Consider the following 20,220-nt stretch of genomic DNA (forward strand, 5'->3'; position numbering starts at 1 on the left):
GACACAAAAGGACAAGTATTGTATGATTCCACTTATATGAGAATAGAAAAGCCAACTTCATAGAGACAGAAAGTGGAATAGTGGTTTCCAAGGGCTGAGGGAGGAGGAATGGGGTGTTCATATTTAACGGGGACAGAGTTTCGGTTGGGGATGGTGAACAAGTTCTGGAGATGGATGGTGGCAAAGGTCACACAACAATATGCATGTACTTAAGGCCACTGGACGCACACTTAGAAACAGTTACAGTGGTAATTTTTATGTTATGTATATTTTACCAGAATAAAAAAAAACCCTTTTGTTAGCTCAAGGCTGTTATGCTAAAGATCCCAATGGTTGACACCATCTAGGAGGCCTGACATAATCAGGCCCTCCACTCTACCCCTCACTTTGTATGCTCCAGTTACACTGGCTGCCTTTTAAATCCTTGATGACACAATTTCCTTCTTCCTTCAAACCTTCCCCTGTTTCCTCTCCTGGAATGAAATGTTCTCCTCCCTTCACCTGGCCAGCTACCACTCTTGGTCCCAGTCCTCAGCTTAGATATCACTTCCTGCAGGATATTTTCCCTGACTCCCTCCCACGCTAGATCCTCCCAGTGACATCTTACAGCACCCACACTTCTTTGTAGCGCTTACCCCCATTATGATTTGTTATTCAGTATCTGCCTCCCCTAACACTTGCAAGCTCTGTGAGATGAAGGACCATTCTGACTTGTTCACCTAACACCTTTTAAAGAGTGGAAGTTCAAAACATATTTGTGGTTACACCTGAAACTAATAGGATATTGTAAGTCAATTATACTTCAATTCAAAAAAACTGGAGAGTGAATGAATCAATACATGAATGAATGAATACCATCTAAAGGATAAAGGATAACTTATTAATGAAATAACATGAGAATTACCACCTAAAAGAGGTACTAAAAAGGGAAAAAAATAATGTATTTTTACTATTATAAAACCAATACCAATTCCCTATGGAAAACATGAAAAATCGAGATAAAGCGTGAAGAAAACAAACCTCACCCTATCTCACAACCCACAGGTAACCGTTGTTATATATCTTAATATTTTTCCTTCTAGTCCTCTGCATGTATGTTGTGTTTCTCCAATAAAACACTCAAGTGGGATAATACTATATATACAATTTTGTTTCTTTTATTTATATTATTTACTTAAGCACATATTATAAGTAATTCTGAGTTAGAATATCTTTTGATAAATCTTTGACTGCATTTTGGATTTTTATTAGGATTAATTAATGAAAGTTGATATACTGTATGGACATGAAAACAATGAATCAGAAGACAGATGAAAGGGGTACACATCCTGCCACAATGTAACTGTGCAAGAAAGACAACTTACTTTTTCCATAAAAATGTTTTCAAAACTCCGTTCAAAACTCCGTTCTGCTCGGGTGGCAGAGACTTAGATTCCTGTGAGCAGATACACATCTCAGTCCACAGAGTTAAGAGTTCAAGAAATCATATTTGTTTTCATAAATCTATCTTGATTTCTATTCCCTTTGACTGAGACAGCCCATCTGGGGCCATCATTACGTAGTTAGCTCTTGTCGTGCAAAGTAGTGGGGAAGAAGGCTCTCCGAGCTCTGATACCAAATGCCCATGGAGGCACACGATCTTCCTGTCACTCCTGGTCCTCGGCCCGCACTGCTAACAACTCTCATTTCTGTTTGGATCAGCTCTTCAGGTCCAATGGCTTCTCTTCCTGCTTCAGTCCTGCCCCTGAGGGAGCAGAAATCATTTTGCTGCTTTTCTCCCCACTACAATTTGGAAATCCCTGCAAGTCAGTTTTGAGCGCAGGTAGAACCTGCGAATATGGTGAGATCGCACTCCCACGATTGCTCCATCACGTGGCCAGGTATGTCTAGTCTAAACACACAAGCCCTTAAACAGCAAGACTTTTCTCTGGCTGATGGCAGAAGAGAGTCATGAGAAGCACTCAGTGTAGGTGGACTCTAGGAGCAGAAAGTAGACCCCCCAAGGAAACGAGGGCCTCAGACTCACAACTGCAAGGAAATGGGCCCTGCCAATAACCTGAATGAATGGGAAGCAGATTCTTCCCAGAGCTTCCATGTAAGAGCCCAGCCTAGCCGACAACTCAACATCAGCCTTGTTATATATACACCCGGAGCCTTCAACCCAGCCAAACCCACCCGGACTTCTGACCTAGAGAACAGTGATAACAAATGGGCGTTGTTCTAAATTGCTGAGTCTGTGGTAATCCGTCACACAGCAGGAAAAGTAATACAAGGGGATCAGGTAAAGGCAAGGCTCCCCGGAGGCAGCGATGTGGGGACCACCTGCAGCAGAGCCCAGCCCAGACCAGCAGAACCGCCCAGGTAACTCATAAAACCCCCGAGCAATAGTCATACATGGCCATTGTGCTAAGCTACTACGTTTTAGAGCGCTTTGTTATGTAGTTACAGCTAATTGTTACAAGTTCTAAGGTGAGAATACAGAACAATTCCACTTCAGTGAAAAGGCCCATCCTAGTTCCAAAGACAGTGAAGAACATAGAGCGTGGGATGTGACTTGGCTGGCCTCCAAGTCATGTAACAGTGAGCTACACTTCCTGAGTGCTTCATGCTCTGCTGGGAGCTCCACATGCAGTATCTAAGGTAAGCCATACGACTCTGTGAGGTGGGTCTCCCTAGGACGCCGTGAGTCCATGCCACACTTTCATTTTGTGGTGTTAGGTAACCTCGGTTTACATTCACCATTCTATCCTCAATCTCTAGTCTATAAAATGGGGTTGATTATACTACTTAATTCACAAGATGATACTACTCTGTAAGCTCTGTGAACTTGTGTGTAAATATGAGAAATCTTCACCAGCAGTCCAGGATTCGGTTTGCATGTCATTTGCCCTGAAACTCGTCTACAGTGACTATCTCAACACTTGTCCTCTGCCTACATAACACCTATGTCGACGCGTACACCAGCACTTGATTTCTGAGAGTCAGCGGTCCGTGTGTCTGTCAGCCTCCCTCCTTGGTCAAGACGTACCAATTAACTACTAGAGGGGCATGAACAGAATCAAACTCACAGGTTAATGATAAGCTCTGGTGTGGGAATTGGGGCAGGGGAGCTAACATTTTTGGAGGGTCTCTAGGTGTCAGGCTCCATGCTGGGGGATTTCCTTACATCAGCTGATTGTCATGGAATGTGTCTGGACTGGAACACGGGTATTTCAGAAAGTGTCTCAGGCAATTCTACTGTGTATCTGTGCCTGAGACATACTGACATACAAAACCCTATTAATTCGTGCAGGAATTCTCTAAGATGGGTTTTATGTCCATTTTGTAGTAAAGAAATAGATGCCCATAGACATTAACTAACTTTCCCCAGGTCACACATCTTGTAAGTAGGGGAGAAAGCAGTGGCTGTTTACCACTTCACCAAAATGACACGTTTCTGGAGCAGAAGAGACAACACTCTCACCAAACCGAGGGAGATGCTAAACCAAAAGGAAAGACTCAAGATTCCTACTTGATAACTGAGTCCCTTTCCTCCACTCTGTATTCTCCACCAACCCTTCTGGCCACCTCAGTCCTTGATCTGTCACCAAATTTCTATTCCATGAGTACCTGGCTTATTTTGACGTAACCATATTCAGCCTTGCTTTACTCAGTAAGGTACTCAGTACTCAGTACCTCCATCTATCAAGCCTTCCCTGTCTATCCCCTAGTTGTCAAACCTGATGACATGGCAGGTCAATCATGGTAAGAGCCCTCCTTTTGGAGCCACCCCCACCTAAGCTGGCCTCCTGCCTGTACTTATCTCTGCGGCCTTGACAAGCCATTTTATTTTTTGAATCTCAGTTTTGTAAGCATAAAACAGGGAAAACTAAACCTGTGCTTTAGCAAGGATTAGAAACATATTCAGTAAACCTTAGCTATTGGTATTCCCACCCTAGCCAACGGAAGCGTTGTGTGGTCCATCAGTAAACACGTGGAAAGAAGCAGGTCGACTCAGACCTTTGAAGTTGACTCCTTTCTTCTAACACAAATATGCTAACCTTTGGCGAGAACAGAAAGAATAAGGAGTCAGAAAATCGAGCTAAGGCTGGCACTTCTACTCCTCAGGTTTCCAGAAAGGCATTTACAGGAAGCCGATATACCCTGTGTTTTTCCCACCCGGCCTCCAGTCCCTGCCCCATGACCGGGTCCCACCCGCAGCTCTGCCCTTCCATTTGGGGAGGAGCGGCGGATTTCACTTCATACTGGATTGGCTAACAGGGGGAGGTGAATCACCGAGGCTCCACCCACTTCACAGCAGGCCTGGAGGTGGGCGCGTGCCTGTTCCCTCCCTCCGGACCTGCCCGGAGGTGGGCTGGCCTGTCCCCGTCCCTTTAAGGAGGAGGCCCGAGCGCGGCCGGAGAGCCGGCATTGCCCCCGCCCGGAGCCGCTGCAGCCACAGCCCCGGCCGCCCCCGGCGAGCAGAGTCCGCCCCGGCCCAGGAAGCGTCGCCACCATGGTGAAGATCGTGACCGTTAAGACCCAGGCGTACCCGGACCAGAAGCCGGGCACGAGCGGGCTGCGGAAGCGCGTGAAGGTGTTTCAGAGCAGCGCGCACTACGCGGAGAACTTCATCCAGAGTATCCTCTCCACGGTGGAGCCGGCGCAGCGGCAGGAGGCCACGCTGGTGGTGGGCGGGGACGGCCGCTTCTACATGAAGGAGGCCATCCAGCTCATCGTGCGCATCGCCGCCGCCAACGGGGTAAGCACGCGCGGGCCGAGCCGCTGCGCCCGGGCCGCGCGCGCCCCCTGCGCGCCCCCGCTCCCCAGCCAGGCCCCGCCCCGCTCCCCGGCGCCCGCGCGGCCCAAGGAGGCCCGGCCCGGACGCCCGCCCGGAGGTCCCGCGGGGTCGCCGTGCGCGGGGGGGGGGGCGGCCGGCCCCCCAGGGCTGCGCTCCTGACCCCCGGGCGCGGCGAGGCGCCGGCAGCCGAGCTGGGCCTGACCTTGGAAGGCCCGACCCTCCGCTCTTGCCCCTCCCTCTCTCTCCTCCTCCTGCTCCACCCGCGTCCTCGCCTCCCTCCCCTCCTCCTGTCCCCCCTTCCGAGGCCTCTGACATTTACGTTAACCTTTCCGGCCGCGGGAGATACGGTTACGGCGCAGAGCGCAGCCGCCGCCGCGCTGGAACCCCGCGCCTCCCGCCCGGCTGCCTGCTGTTCTCGTCTGGGCCCGGCGCTCCCGCTGGCTCCGAGCCGACGCTTTGGGGCCGCGGGGGGTCAGACCTCTAGGGGGGCGGCCTGCAGGGGGGTCAGGCGGCGGCTCAGCCTCGCTCCCCCCGCCAGTTTGCGCTGGGCCGGAGCTCCTGCCCTGGCGCGGCCTGGTGGCCGGGGGCGCAGCTTTTGGGAAGGCTGGTCTTTGCCCGGCGGTGCTTCTGGACGCGTTCCACGCGGGGCTGGCGCTGAATTCTGAGAGCCGGGCTGCGTGCCCGTGGGCGCCCTGATGCAAGCGGCCGCCGCAGGCCAGGAAATTAGCGCAACGCCGCGGTTCCGGCCCGGCCGGGGAGCCGTCACTCACTGCGTTGGGCAGGTCCTCCCGCGTGGGGGGTTTTCAGCAAAGCTGGTACATAGCAATGCGGATTTATAAAACAGCTAAGTCGGGGCTGTTTGTTCACTCACTTCTGTAAAACATTTTCTAGCAAGTTTTTCAAAAACACCCCAAGTTGTCTATGTTTAAAATAAGATTTGACTTACACCCAACTCTTCTGGGGACTCACTCCCTTTAAGAATATTGTTATTCATTAGTAGTACCGTCTCTTTCTTGATTAGCGTATCGAGGGCCATTTTGCCCGGTCGCTTGCCTGTCTGTCCGTCCTCCGTGGCCCTGTGAGGTAGGCGCTATTACGGGCGGGCGGCTTCAAGATGCCAACGAGAAAACTGAAGCATAGGCAGGTGAAAGAATTTACGGGAACTGCAGTGGCAGCACTGAGAATCCAGGACAGACCTGCCAATTGCAAGAACTTGGACAGCTTCTGGGAACGAGGGGACCTTAAATCTCAACGTGTATTTTCCAGTATTCTCTAAAATCTAAAGCGGGCCCAGTCTGCATCTGCCGCCCCGGGTTAAACATTTGTGAGAGGCATCAGTGAGAGAAGATTGTCTGGATTTGTTGTCTCCACGCTCCTGAGTTTTCAGACAACCACAAATCCCCTGGAAAGAAGAGCTAACAATAGCTGTATCCCAGCAGAGGCCTTCATTTCCCTGTTAGCACCTGTGTTGAATTTGCATTTCATTCGTTCATTCATTCGACAAACAGTGAGCCTGTACCATGTACAGAGAAATGTGTGGAGTTAAAAGGTGATTCAGACACAACACTCCTCCTTAAGGAGCTTACAGCGTAGTAGGACTATTAGGAGTCCAAATGGACTATTGTCCGTTGGGAGTAGTGTGCAGTGGAAAGGAAAAAATTAGTTAAGACTAAGAAAATATGTTCTTAAAACCTCATCCTCCTTAGCTCCTGCCCGATTGCTTTCCCTCCTTTTAGCCCGTCTTTATAAAAGTTGTCTGCCTTCACCATCATTGATGCCTCACGCCCGTCCACTCTCCCCTCACTGCCGTCTGGCTCCTGCCTTCTCCACCGCTCCACTGGCTCTGCTCTGACAAGGCTGCTGCTGACTGTCGGGTTGCTAACTCCACGGGACGCTTTAGGCCATGTCTTCCTTGCCCTTCCTGTTGCATTGGGCGCTGCTGATTTTGCACTCCCGTAAAGCTCTTGTTCCCGTGCCTTCCTCACTGTCTCCTGATTCTACTCCCACTTTTGGAGAGTTCTCCATGGGCTGCTTGTCCTCCCCACACCCTGGCTTTCCTTAGGTTTCTGTCCTCAGCTCGCTGTTCTCTGGTTTTCTCCTTTTCTCTCTCTCTGTGCTGGGGAATTGAATATGCCACTCCTCTTCTGGTGTGATTCAGTACAGATAGCGTCTTCAGAAAGCTTCCCCAGCAACCGCGCTCTGCCGCCCTCCTCCCCTTGCCAAGTGCTTCTTTCCACAGATAATTCTAGAATAGATGAACCAAACCCCAGAGAAAGGATCCGTTGACACGGGACACTCCCCCACTAGACAGTAAGCTTCTTTATGACAGGTTTGTGGTTTATCTGTATCTGCCTCCCTAGGACAATGTAGCATTCAGTGCATCCTTGTTCCATTGCCCTCAACTGTGAATTGTGCATGTGACGGATCCACTTTAAATTAAGTGTATCTCAGCACATAAAGCCTGTGTAGAGTTGGTGACCAATAAATTGATCCTCATCAAACATTTATTCTGTGCTTACTTCGTGTTGGACATTGTGCTAAGTTCTTGGGATCCGCAGTCTTCCTGCCCTCGGGAAATCCATAGTCTAGAAGGGAGGTCGACAGAACCGGCTGGCGGTGTGTGAGGTGTTGGGGTGGAGGTCTGGGCCAGGTAGGGAGGGGGCGAGAGCCTGCGGGCTGTGCTTGGGGGGGGGAAGGTGAGGGAGGGGGGCTTCACCGAGGGGTGGTAGCTGGACTGAGGTGGAAGGAAGGAGTTGGAGCCCTGAGGTGGGCTCGTTGGGGGAGAAACTCTAGGCAGAAAGAGTGAGTCAGAGTTGGGATGGTCTGCTTGAGCAAGTTACTTAATTTCTGATCCTTTTCCCCTTGTGTGTAAAAGTTGGAAATGATAATATGTGCCCAGAGAGGCTCTTGTGAGGATTCAGTGAAACATTTAAAATTGCCTGGCACCCCCTTGTCACCAGGAAGCTGTTTGAGTGACACTTGTGGGGAAAGCTCAGGGTGGGCCTGGGGCCCGGCTTTATGTTATCAGTGTTCTGCTGATGTGGGGACACCAAGTTAATCACAGCCAACCGGATGGATGAAGATGTTAGCACCTCCCCCCCCCCCACCATAGGCATCAGCATTGTCTCCCGCCTTCCTCTGACTCTCAATGGCCCTAACCAGTACAGAGGGATTCCCTGTTAGTCTAAACCCAGTTGGGTAAGTGGCAGAAACCTAACTCCAATTAGCCCAAGTGAAAAAGGGATTTATTGGCCAGTTACTGGAAAGTCTAGGAGACGCCCGGTGCACACTGCTTGATTCAAACCACTCCTGGTCTCTAAAAATCAGTCTTGGGACCCAATGATCTGCAAATGACCAATTTAGGAATTGGAGAGAGTTCAGACTCACAAGGAAATGAATGTTTGGATATTTTGAAAGATAGGTTATCTTCAGCAAAGATAAATGCCTTCATGGGAACCTGTGAATAAGCAGGTTTTCTTTCATCAATTCACAGGGGTTCTTGTGTCATTGGTTCCTTTGTTAAACCTGTGGACCTCCTCTCAGAATAATTTTATTTTTAAATAAGTAAAACAAAATACAAAAGATTACAAGGGAAATAAAAATTATATTGAAATACGGTTATCAAAATATTAACCAAATTTGTGATATAGCAAGATAGTTGCTTTTTTTTTTATTGTGGTAACCTTGGTTTATAACATTATATAAATTTAAGGTGTACATCGTTATATTTCAATTTCATGTAGATTACATCATGTTCAACACCCAAAGACTAATTACAATGCTTTTCCACGTACATATGCCCAATCGCCCTAGAAGTGGTAACAATAATAATAATGATTCTGTGGTTTGTTGCCAACATTCATAATTGAAGGAAATGCTAAATTTCATTTAGAGGTTAGTGAAAATAAAGATTTGTGTTTGTTTTGCCATTCAAATTCATGGACCCCATTAAATTCTACCTATGGACCTCTTCGGGGTGGGGGCATCTAAGGATCCGAGTTCAGAACCCCTGCACTGAACAGATGACCACCTTTCAGTGTCAGGTGCTGCTCCCGCCAACATGGGCGTCAAATCTATGACGTGAGGTTGAGGGTCTCAAGTTCTCAGACCACACAGTGGGGCTTCAGTGGGGGGACTCCACTATCTCCCGCTTGGGATGGGTCAGTCTTTTCTGAACTTCCATGAGGTCCAGCTGTAAACACAGGTGAAGGGAGCTCTTTCTGGATGTAGTTCTGAGAAGGAAATGGAAGAATACAGGGCAGGAGGGGAATGCTTGGGACTCGGAGGTACTTGCTGTTAGGTGGAGCACCTTGCTACCCTTCCTGATATCCTTGGGGGAGAGACGACTTGGCAGGAAAGCATCTTTGGATCACTTTTTAATATGCTATAAGTCCCATATTAAAATAAAAGTCCTTTAATTATGATGGGCTTATGACTGATGGTTCTGCCCAGTTTACACTTTCTGATTTTGACTGGCATTAAATAATAGGATGAATAAGCTATTGTCCTTTTCCATCCAGGAGTGTGCAATCTTTTGGGGGAGATAAGACACAAGAAATACACATGCAAAGAACAGAATTAGAGAAGGTGCTCAGTTCAGATAAGGGAGAGAACGTTCTGGATTGGAGAAGGAAGAGGCAGAACTTGAATTGTGTCTTGAAGAGTGGATAGTATGCAAACAGAAGAGGGGGCCGCCTAACAGGAGGGGGAGCAGCAGAAAGGTAAGGTGGAGGAACGGGCAGGGCTGCTGCTTAGAGCCGGGCACTTAGCCGCTCAACCATCTTTGCTGTATAAAATATTCAGATCAAATTGTTTGGGAGCTTCTCTTTCTTGGCTTCACATACTCTTGCTAAAAAATCTTTTTTTCTTTTCTCTCTCTTTCTGACCCAAATCTAATGCCCAGGGAACAGTAAAGACTAAAAGAAAAACGTTCTCCCCTTTCACAGTAAAGCTTCTTTGGGTAATTAGGATTCGGTAGGGAAGAGTGACTCATCAAGTCAGTAAATATACCTATCCAGCGCCTGCTGTGTGCCAGGCCGAGTTTTGGGCCCACGGATACAGCAGTGACCTGAACAAAGCTGCTGCTGTCCCGGGGCTGCAGGGTCCTAGGCAGGGAGAGAGAGATGTCAGATCAATGCTCCGAGGAAAGTAGGACATGGTAAAGGGAGCGAGTGTGGGAGGGCGGGCTGCCCTGTCCAGTGTGCGATCGAGAAAGCCTCTGAGAAACCTCTGTGAGCAGAGACCCGAGTGGAGTGGAGGGGGGAGCCGTGCGGGCGTCTCGTGAGAAGACTCCCAGCAGAGGAGGAGTTAAATGTAAGGGCTGAAACACTTGAATCGTTTCACATTGTGTAATTGTGTTCCAAATAAACAAAGGGACACATTTTCGCTGTACAAAGGGTCCCGGTATACATAGAGTTTATTCATGTATTTACAATGTTTGTGGAAGTTCACCGAAAAGTGAGACTCAGAGCCAATTAGAATTTGGGGTTTATATACCATCTTAATAGGGGAAGGGGAGGGAGAGAAGGGCGTTTATGGAGAAGGAAGTGACTCTTAGGGAAGATAAACGAGGCCCCAGAGAAGGGCTGCGGGAGACGGGCTAGTTCTGCGATGAGGCTTCAGCTCTGGTGCTGAGTCCATCTCCCTGTTTGAGGACTCTCCTGGGGAACGGCTTTGTGACAGGTGGGGAGGTTCTGCTTCCAGGCAGATAAAGGAGTGCAGAGAAATGCCTGTTCTCAAATGCCTTCAGCTCAGAATCATTTGGATGCCACAGTGGCGTATTCAGGACCCCTTCTGACTGTAGAAGAGCTTTCAGGAGAGTGATTTGTGTGGGCTACACCTCTGAGAAAGTTAGGCAGGAAAGTTTGAACTTCCTCCCCTAAATTCCCCCGAGGTCCACGCAGACCTACCCTGTCATTCTGTTGCCCGTGGAGCTGTGCTCAGTGTTGGGAACCACCTTTTAAAAATGGCTGCTGAGCGTGTTGAGTAATCGAGGCTCAGCAAGGGCTTCAGCTGGGAGCATTCGGAGGACGTTTCTCACCTGACATCCTCAAAGGGGGCAGATCTCAAAGGGGCAGCCCCGAAAGTTGTTTGGGAAGGGTAAAAAGAGTGTGCCTTAGCCGTGGGGCATGCAGATATCAACTCTGTGTGTGTGTGTGTAACTTCAGCTGTTGGAGGTCCCCCTTCCCAGCGCTTCTCCCAGTCCCCACGCAGCTGAGTCCCTGAGGTGTACGATGGAAAAGGTGAGTCAAGCCCCGGATAAACACAGTGGGGACTGCCGATCAAGTCATGCCAGTAAAGATTTGATCATGAAGCCGGACACCTCGAACATTATGTTTTCATAGTGGAAACATTTTCTCTCCTTTGTCATCTTCATGAGTACCTGAAAGCGTTTCTGAAAAGATGAAATGTGACAGACAGGTGGTGCACAGAAGATGGGCTGACTTGTCCAACCTGCTAGTGAATGATGGAGTTGGAACCAGGACTCTGGTCTTCTGATATTTCATCCAGTTGGTCTTTTCCATAAATAATTTTACCCCAAAGCAAGTCGTTCAGGGGATTGTATAATATCCTGGTTAAAAGTTTGGGAAAACTGGATAGGGCAGTGTTAGGTAGGACTTTTCAGAGCTTTTAGTATACAAATGAAGTCCTGTGAGTTTGCAAGAACGATTTTGGGAAATCCAGTTTATACCATCCCGGGTTGAACTCCAGTATGCTTACAAACACCTCTGTTGCTGGAGAGTGAGTTGAAAGGGCTAATACCTGTGTGAGTCCAGTGAGCTTAGTCAGCGTGGGGAGTAGCCGTTTTGGGGCCAAACCACCCAGTGTGGCACTGGCGGGGACCTCAGGATGAAACCTGTCAGTTAAACTGACTGTCTCCTGGGATAAAGCAGAGCAGAAGACAAGCCCAGTTGTCACCCACTTGGGACTCACAGTCGAGAAGATTTGTGTTGGAGGCAGGTGGCCGCAGACAAGCACACCAGCAACTGCTGCCAGATGCAGTCAGAGCTGTGATGGGGAGAGCAGACCAGAGGTGCACCTGATTCCGGGACAGGGAGCAGGGAAGTGACACATACCCAGACCTGAAGGGGAGGAGGAGAGAAGAATTTTCCAGGTGGAACCAGATGTGAGAGAGCATAGCAGGTTGCAGAGGTGGGCTGGAGACGCCCAACTCTGTATTTCTGTTTCATATTCTACAAGAAGCAAGCCCACTAAAGGCACACCTCGTGTTTTCTATTTTGCGAGATGCTTTGCTTCATTTCCTCTCTACAGCAGACATTTCAGGAGTCCCAGACCCATGATCACAGTGTCAGGAAAAGAGACTGGAAACTGCCTCCTTTGCGCCTAGATCGTAAGAGATATTACAGTGGAAAACAAGGCAGGCCCCCCGGGACCGTGCTCCAGATTCCGGGTTCCCACGGGGAGTGGCTGAGGACACTGCCGGCCAGGTGAAGCTTTAAGCAGGAACTGAGCGTTTGGAGTGGAGAAGCGTGCAGACCATCTGCTTGGATGGAAGCCACTTTTCTCGCTATTAGATTGAATCGAAACCAGGTTAGGGATCACAGTGTAAAGGAAGAGGCAAATTCCACATCAAGGCATGACTGTTTTTCTTCCTTTGGTGATTCATGGAAAAAATGAAAACGGGACCGGTAGAATATAATTCTAGGACCAGCTGGCCTCCCTTGGTTCAATGGGGACAAGTCATTAAGTGTCATCCTATTAGCACCCGGAAGTCACATTTTACCACTGGGATGGGTTCTCGGGTTAGGGTGGAAGGTGAAACTTTAGTATAGTCAAAACCAACCTTAAAATCTCTTAGGAAAGTACCAGATTGTCAAAATGTGTAACATGATATGTATGTCTTTAAACACCAGAATAACACTTGGCACAGCAAGATGCTCACAGCTTCAGAGGCGTGTGGGGACTAAGATTGACTGAGGGCATATGGTCGCTGAGTGAAATGAGGGCAGAACTGCCCATGCTATTTAAATCTCACTTCCCTCTGCTCCCCCTGTCAGTTATATATAAACTTGTGCAAGATAAATACTTGTGTGCTGTGACTACACTGCAAATTCCTGCTGCCACTCGGAGTTGCACATGTGCGAACCACAGCAGTCCTGATTCAGCACATGCGATCTGGAGTGTTGAGCCCTGTGCCTTTCTGCTTGGCTTGAGTGTGGAATCTGTTAGAGTTCCCTCTCAAGGCCTGGACTCCCACTGTAGCTCAGTTTCGGCTGCCCTGGAAGATGACATTTTAAGGGACCTCCCAAAGTGAATTTGATGTACACCATGTAGCCTATATTTTAAGTCGAATAATTTACACAAATACATAGGTTCAGGGTGGTAACAGAGACTGAAAAGCATGGCGGATTAGACGAGATAGAAGTTTTTCCCTCTCTCCTGGAATAGTCTGGGTGTGAGCAGGCCAGGACTAGTGTGGAGATCCATGGTGTTGGGACCCCACCTCCTTCAATCTTGTGGCCCCACCATCTTGAAGGTGTTGCCCTTGCCCACCTGGTCGCAGATAGCTCCCCCCACTACATCCGCATTTCAGCGAGGGGGCGTGGGAAAAAGATGGAGCAAAGTGCCCTTTCCACAATGTGGAAAGAGCATGCCTCACTCTTGCTCACAATCCATTGATTAGATCTTCCATGCAGGCCAGACTTAACTTGCAAGAAGGGCTGAAAAATGCAGAGTTTATATTGGGGGGCATGTGCCCAGCTAAAAATGGGTGGTTCTGCTATCTTAAGAAAGGGAGGGCGACTAGAAATCTCTGCCGTGGGCCACCTTTTTGGCCACGCAGATGACCGTGCCCACTCCTCTTCCCACCCATTGAAACACATCACTCCTCCCCAGGGGAGGCACCTCAGATTCCTTCCAATAAATATGCATAGTTACATTGTTATACAAGCAGAGTGGTCACCAGCCATTGTGTTCACACTCTGCTGCTGGCGGGGAATGCGGACTCCCTGCCCTGGCAGTGGACCAGGTCCACAGGGCGCCCTGGTTCTGCCCTGTGGAGGAGCTCTCTTGTTTTCCATCCTCTTGCTCGCTCAGTGCTGGACCCTGGGGAGGAGGTCCTGAGAGCCCTTTTGGGCGCTGAACAGCTTCCGCATCGTGCTTCCTGCCGGTGAAAGTTGGGAGGTGGAGGCCAGGGGTTGCTTTTGCAGACCAAGTTTGTGGTTTCTGTTACTACATAGTTATTTCAGAAGCTCATTAGGCTTCTGGCCTGTTCTGATCAGTTCCAGGTACTGACAACCAGGGTCAAAGTCCTCATTTAGACAGTTTTGAAGCCTGAAGCCTTCAGCTGTGATTCTCTGGCCTCCATGCTCTGTCCCTCCCCTGGTTTCTCCACCCCGGATGGCTGCCCTGAGACAGTAGGAAAGGATGGGCTGGGTGAGAAGGCAGTATCCTTACCTGGATCTTTGTGGGTGGGCTAGATCCCACTGTCTGGCAGGGAATCCTGGGAAGGATGTGAGGCCAGAGGCTTTTCTGCTACACCTGCTGCTTCATGCATGGCCGCTTTGGCTGGGGTGCGTAAATAGTGGTCATCTCCCCTCTGCAGTGCTGCACGCTACTGGGCATGGGCAACATAGGTTGCAGGCCACAGTCAAAGACAACTTCTCGTCTTCTCTTCTCTGTAACCTCCATTTCTGTCTGCAGACTGGCCAGTCCTTGCCTGAGCTCCTCTCTGTATTGTGGCAAGAAGCAGCCAACAAACACTCCTATTCTGAATTCTCCCGATCATTTGCCTGGAGCTACAGGTTTGATTGGCCAGTGGTCTGGCTTCTCAGGTTGCAGTGGTAACAGTTTTGCTATGGCATAAAAAGTGTGCCAATGCCACATATTTTAGATTCTGTTTTGGTACAGAATACCAAGTTTTATTATTAGTTAAAAGGTAGAGGGGCTAGCCCAGTGGTGTAGTTGTTAAGTTTGCGTGCTCCGCTTCTGTGGCCTGGGGTTCGCTGGTTCGGATCCCAGGTGTGGACCTGGCGCTGCTCATCAGGCCACACTGTGGTGGGATCTTACATAAAACGGAGGAAGATGGGCACAGGTGTCAGTTCAGCGACAATCTTCCTCAAGCAAAAAGAGGAAGATTGGCAACAGATGTTAGCTCAGGGCTAATCTTCCTCATCAAAAAAAGGTGCATTTGGCTGCTGTAACAGATTTCCAAGATAAGTTACTTAAAATAAAAGCTCACAGTAATAGAACCCTCTGTGCAATAGGCTGGGTGTGGGCAGTCCAGGGCTGGTGAGGTCGCTGCATTGTGTAAGGGGACCCACATGTCTCTTTGGTTCTCAGCCTTCCCTAGCCAGGTGATATGGTTGTTCCAGCCAAGAGGAAGAGGAAGGAAGGCACGCCTTTCTCAGAGATTGCGCATGATCAGCTCCACTCGTGTCCCTTGGCCAAAACTTAGTCTGAGGCCTCCTCTGGCAGCAAGGGAGTCTGGGAAATATCAGTGTTATTCTGGGTGCTATGTGTCAAGGCTAAATGTTGGGGGTGTCAAGCTAAATGAAAGGGAGAACTGATGTTGGGGAGCACCCAACAGACCTCACTGTCCCAAACATGGTTTTCAGATTGAGGGAAGACCACTCAGTCATTTTCAAGTGGTAGAGTCACAGAGGGAAGACAGAAACTTAATTTTATATAGGTAAATAGATTTTCGAAAGAGACCTTGACTATCGTTTATTCCAACCGCCATCTTAGAAAGGAACCAAGGCAAAAACCTTCCCATTTTGGAGGACTTTTTAAATGAAACTGCTTTACTGAGATATAATTGACATACCACACAATTCATCCACTTAAAGTGTACCAGTCAATATTTTTTTGTGTATTTACAGAGTTGTACAACCATCACCACAACAATTTTAGAATATTTCTATGACCGTAGAAGAAGCCCCATGCATTAGCAGTCAATCCCTCTTGCTCCCCTCTGCCTTTGGCCCCAAGCAACCACTAGTCTACCTTAGGTCTCTATAAAATTGTGTGGGTGGGTTTTACACAGACTGAATGGCCAGTTCTGGTTGCCAGGCAGAAGTAACTAGGGAGGCCCAGGAGCATGAGAAGCAGAGGCAAAGCCTTTGAGTCAAGACAGGAGTTGGTGTCCCATTCTCCCGTGCGCACTGTCCCCAGCACTGGAGACACAGAGTTGAAGATGTCCCCAATCTCAAGAAGCCTCAAGCTGAATAGGGGAAGACTGACACAAAAAAAAGACCGTCATCTCTAGGTACTGTAAGAGCTGGTACCCAAGGAAAAGAGATGGCTCTGGGCGCTCAGGGCAGGGGCACCTGCCCCAGCCTGGGGGCGGTGGGTGTCTCTAGGAGGGTGCTGTGTCCAGCGAAGCCTTTCTGCAGGCGACAAGTCTGTTTTTCTCTGCAGACTCCCTGTCCAAAGCAGACCAGGTTGTCAAAAAAAGGAGGAGAAATTTCTCCAGGAGAATATCTTCTTCATTTCCATGAGTGTAAGCAATCAGATTTCTTTTTTTACAAACATATTTGAACTTATATATCCAAATTAGTATTGTACGCTGCCAGATCGCCACTCTGGGACCCGCACGCTTATGCCAGTGATGCGTCTAGTGCTCAGAGCATTTGGGAACTCCTCTACAGGAACTATTTTTCAGCCAGTCGGCTTATGGGTCACCTAGGAAAACCAGTCACATTATTTTATAGTCATGCCTCATTTTTCACCTAAAATGATGTAACAAGATTTGATCACCCACTTTATTCATGAGACGTGGCTCCGACCAATTTTTGTCTCTTTCCAAAGTTCAAATCCATTCTCCAAGGATGAAATTTGTTATGACTGAAGACTTTCAAAGAAAGTCCCACAGACTGTAAAGACAGTTGCCCGAAAAAGAGTTCCAGAAATGTGAGTGCGGTGTCAGCATTGTTTGAATAAATATGTTCGTTCCCGAGGTGATTGTTCTGAAGGAGATGACATTAATTTAGATGAAAGTCCTCTGGCATAGCTGTTTAGCATGTTACCGTATTTGTACTGTCGAAGCACACTGCCCTGTTGAGAGGGTCTTAGGAGACGGTTGTGCTGAGGGGCACTCTGGCCTTCTGCCTGCCTTCTGCAGTCTGCGGGGCGGCCTGGGGATACGGTTCTCCTCCATTCTGGTCAACATCTGAACGTGCTTTGGTTAGCATTTGGAAACTGTACACAATGGGAAGGTTTGTTAAAACACAAGCAGACAAGATGGCCCTGACCCAGGGTGATAGTCCTGTCAGCCCTTGGCCACAGAAACGAGAACCTAGGTGTTCACCTGTGCCCACCTGACTGGGAGATGGTCCCGTGGGTGCAGAGAGGCCAGGAGATGGAGCTGGGATGGCGTAGTGGGGTGGGGTGGGGAAAGAGCTTTCATGTTAATAATAAAACCATGTTATCACTGCCTCCACAGGGCCTTTGAGAAACGCACTCTGTGGAGAAATCCATCTAAAAATGAGGAAAAGGGAGACGAGCGCAGGATCCACTGAGGTGGATCGGGAATGAGGTTGGCACCTGTTGCAGAAGGCAGACTGCCTCCCCGGGCCCCACAGATGGCGCCAGGCCCTCTGTGGTCAAATCCAGGAGAAAAACACTTCTCCCACGGTTCACCATGGCCAGTCCCCATGTGTAGATTTAGTGTAAAAAGAGTAATAACAGCAATATCTGCCTTCAAAGAGACATGTGAGGATGAAGTAAAATGCATCAGGCTGTTATCATAGTGCCTGACGTGGTGTTTAGTGAACAGAAGATTCTGATGATTCTAACCATTATGATGATTCCAAACGCTGAGGCCGTTGGAGTGTAGAGGGGGGTGTCTTCTGTGTCTGCCACGACTCCCCCTGCCGCCCACCTGGACGTCCTGTCTTCTCTCTGTCCACACATTACCCCTTGAATTTGGTTTGCGGTGCAGAGGCTCACAGTTGCTGTCCTAGTCACAGGCCCGTCAGTTTGGGGCTGTCACCTCATTGGAGTTGAGCTGGCAGTTGAGACGGATGTCTTAGGATGGGTCTGTGGAATGGTTCCTGGGCCCAGGCCAGCGTTATGCTGCAGATGGGAAGCTGCAGGAAATGCCTGCTGGCCTGGCTGTGCGCCTCCTGCCTGCGTGGATTTGTTCGTCCATGAGCATGGTTGAGCACTCTCCATGTGCCGGGCCCTATGGGAGGTGGGGCGGCACAAAGATGAAGAAGAGCAAGCCTTTGTTCTCAGGGTGCTCATGCTCCTAGAGCAGCACCCATAGGTACTTAGAAAAATGTGATGCGGATCCTAGTTTCCTGTGGCCGCTGTGACAAATACTACAAACTACGTGGCTTAGAGCTACAGAAATTGATTTCCTCACAGTGCTGGAGACCAGAAGTCTGAGGTCAGGGTGTTGGCAGGACTGCGCTCCCTCTGAAGTCTCCAGGGGAGAATTCTTCCTGCCTCTTTCAGCTTTTGGTGGCTCCCAGTGCTCTTGGCTTGTGGCTGCCTCACTCCAGTCTCTGCCTCTTCTCCTCTTCTGTCTCTTTTATGGTCACTTGTTATTGGATTTAGGGCCCACGTGGGTAATCCAGGATGGTCTCATCTCAAGATCCTTAATTCCGTTACCTCTGCTAAGACCCTTTTATCAAACACAGTTGCATTCACAGGATCCAGGTGGACATGTCTTTGGGGGAGGGCGGAGGGGGGGAGGTGGCTGCCATTCAACCCCGATACAGCTGTATAAGAGGACAAGTGCAGGGCATCATGGGAACGCAGAGGAGAGCTGCCCAGCCCCACTTTGAGGGGGAAGGGAGGAACAAGGATGTCTTCTCATCCCAGACGAGGTGATTTTTGAGGCAAGTGCAGAATGATTAAGAGGAATCAGAGTAAAGTGGGCATGGAGGGAAGCCACAGTCCGTGGCTTACTGCAGGTGGCTGATACCTCTTGTCTACTTCAGTCACAGCAATGGTGTGTTACTACACCATTGTGTAATGTGTGTAACAGCTGGTGTGTATTACACCAATGGTAATAATTGACAAGAAGATTGCAGAGTTCCAGAGTCCACAGTGCTGCTGCAGACGCCTGACGTAATGCCCAGTGGAAGACAGGCTACTTGGAGGCTCCCTGAATCTCACCAGATAACTGCTTCATAGTGATGGGTTGGAATTGAAGATTTTGGTTCAAATCTCAGTTGTACAGTTTACTGTGCAATATCATGTTTTCTGCTTAACTGATCTAAAGCTCAGTTTTCTCACTTGTAAAATGGGATTAATTCTAATATCTGCTTTATCAGAGAGTTTTATGAGAATTAAATTAAACAATGGGCATGCAAAGGTTTTGGAAACCCTAGGATACAACTCAAATGTGAGTTATTATGGTTGTTTTGAAATTCCACTATTGCTTCAGGAAAGCCACCCCACTGGACGAGTTTAAGTTTCCTGCCAAAACAAATCACAGCATGCGGCTTTATCTGACATCTCTCAAAGTCCAAAACTCAAATGTGCTAAAGAGTAACCAAAAAGTAGAGAGATCATGCCATTTTGAGGATCTTAGTGAGGTATCAAGATTAGGTCTTTTACCTTAGAATTTTGTTGCACTATAACTTTTGATGTCAGACAGACTTGAGTTTGATGCCGGGATGTGCTGTTTATTCGCTGTCTAATCAGGCAGACTGCTTGAACTCTTTTTCTCTTTACCTATTTGTAAAATTAAAATGATATGTCATAGAGGTGTGTTCAGGGCGTGGTAAGATAACGCATAGGAAGCTACCCAGCAAACCGTCTCACACGCGGTCGTAAGAAGCAGGTCGCCACGCTGGGCAGTGGGGTGGTGATGGGAAATTCAGACACCTGAAACTTCTCCTTGCTGGTCGTCCCCAGCCAGCCCCCACCTTCTCAGTTTCACTCTCTTCTTCCCAGCTTTGCCACTGACCCATCAAGATGCTCCACACCTGTCAGCCTATAAATTTCAGAAGTGTCTATTATAGAGACTAAGTGTTTCATGCCCAGGGCCCGGGGAGCAGTGGGAGACCTTCTCTGTATAACTTTGGGTTTTCAGTAACGTGTTATCAGCTTGATGCTCCGTTATCTCGTAAGAAGACAGTGGTCAGCCTCCAGAATAAACAAAATTGTCCTTGAGTAGCTTAAGTCCTACTCACAGTGTTTGGTCTACCCGTTAGGGTGCTAGGGTAGTGGTTCTGGTAAATGGTTGGGTCCGCTTTCTCCTCCAGCTTCTCCCGAAAGATATTTGAGGGGGTGCTTTGCATCCATCCAACATTTACTGAGCGTTTTCTCATTGCTCAATGCTGTGCTGTGCATTTGGGGCAAATACGGTGCACAAGACAGTCTCCAGCTCCCGGGGGAGCTTGCCGTCCAGTGGGCGTTACAACGTGGGGTGACAGGTGCTTCCTTCGTGTCACTGGGAGCCTGGCAGGAGCACCAAGCGGTAATCAGAGGAAACTTCCAGGGGAGGTGTATTCAAGCCAAGTCCT

General features: G+C 48.9%; 1 protein-coding gene across 1 annotated transcript in view; it reads left to right on the forward strand.

Moving 5' to 3' along the window:
• Nucleotides 1–4,320: 4,320 nt before the first annotated feature.
• The window catches only part of PGM1 (phosphoglucomutase 1), a 60,137-nt gene continuing 44,237 nt past the window's right edge, over nt 4,321–20,220 (forward strand). The window contains exon 1 of the mRNA XM_046645591.1: nt 4,321–4,741. Within this exon, the coding sequence (XP_046501547.1) occupies nt 4,496–4,741 (246 nt within the window). The 5' untranslated portion in view covers nt 4,321–4,495. The remainder of the gene's footprint in view (nt 4,742–20,220) is intronic.

Source organism: Equus quagga, chromosome 18 (genome assembly GCF_021613505.1).
Source record: "Equus quagga isolate Etosha38 chromosome 18, UCLA_HA_Equagga_1.0, whole genome shotgun sequence".
In the NCBI taxonomy this organism is placed as follows: domain Eukaryota; kingdom Metazoa; phylum Chordata; class Mammalia; order Perissodactyla; family Equidae; genus Equus; species Equus quagga.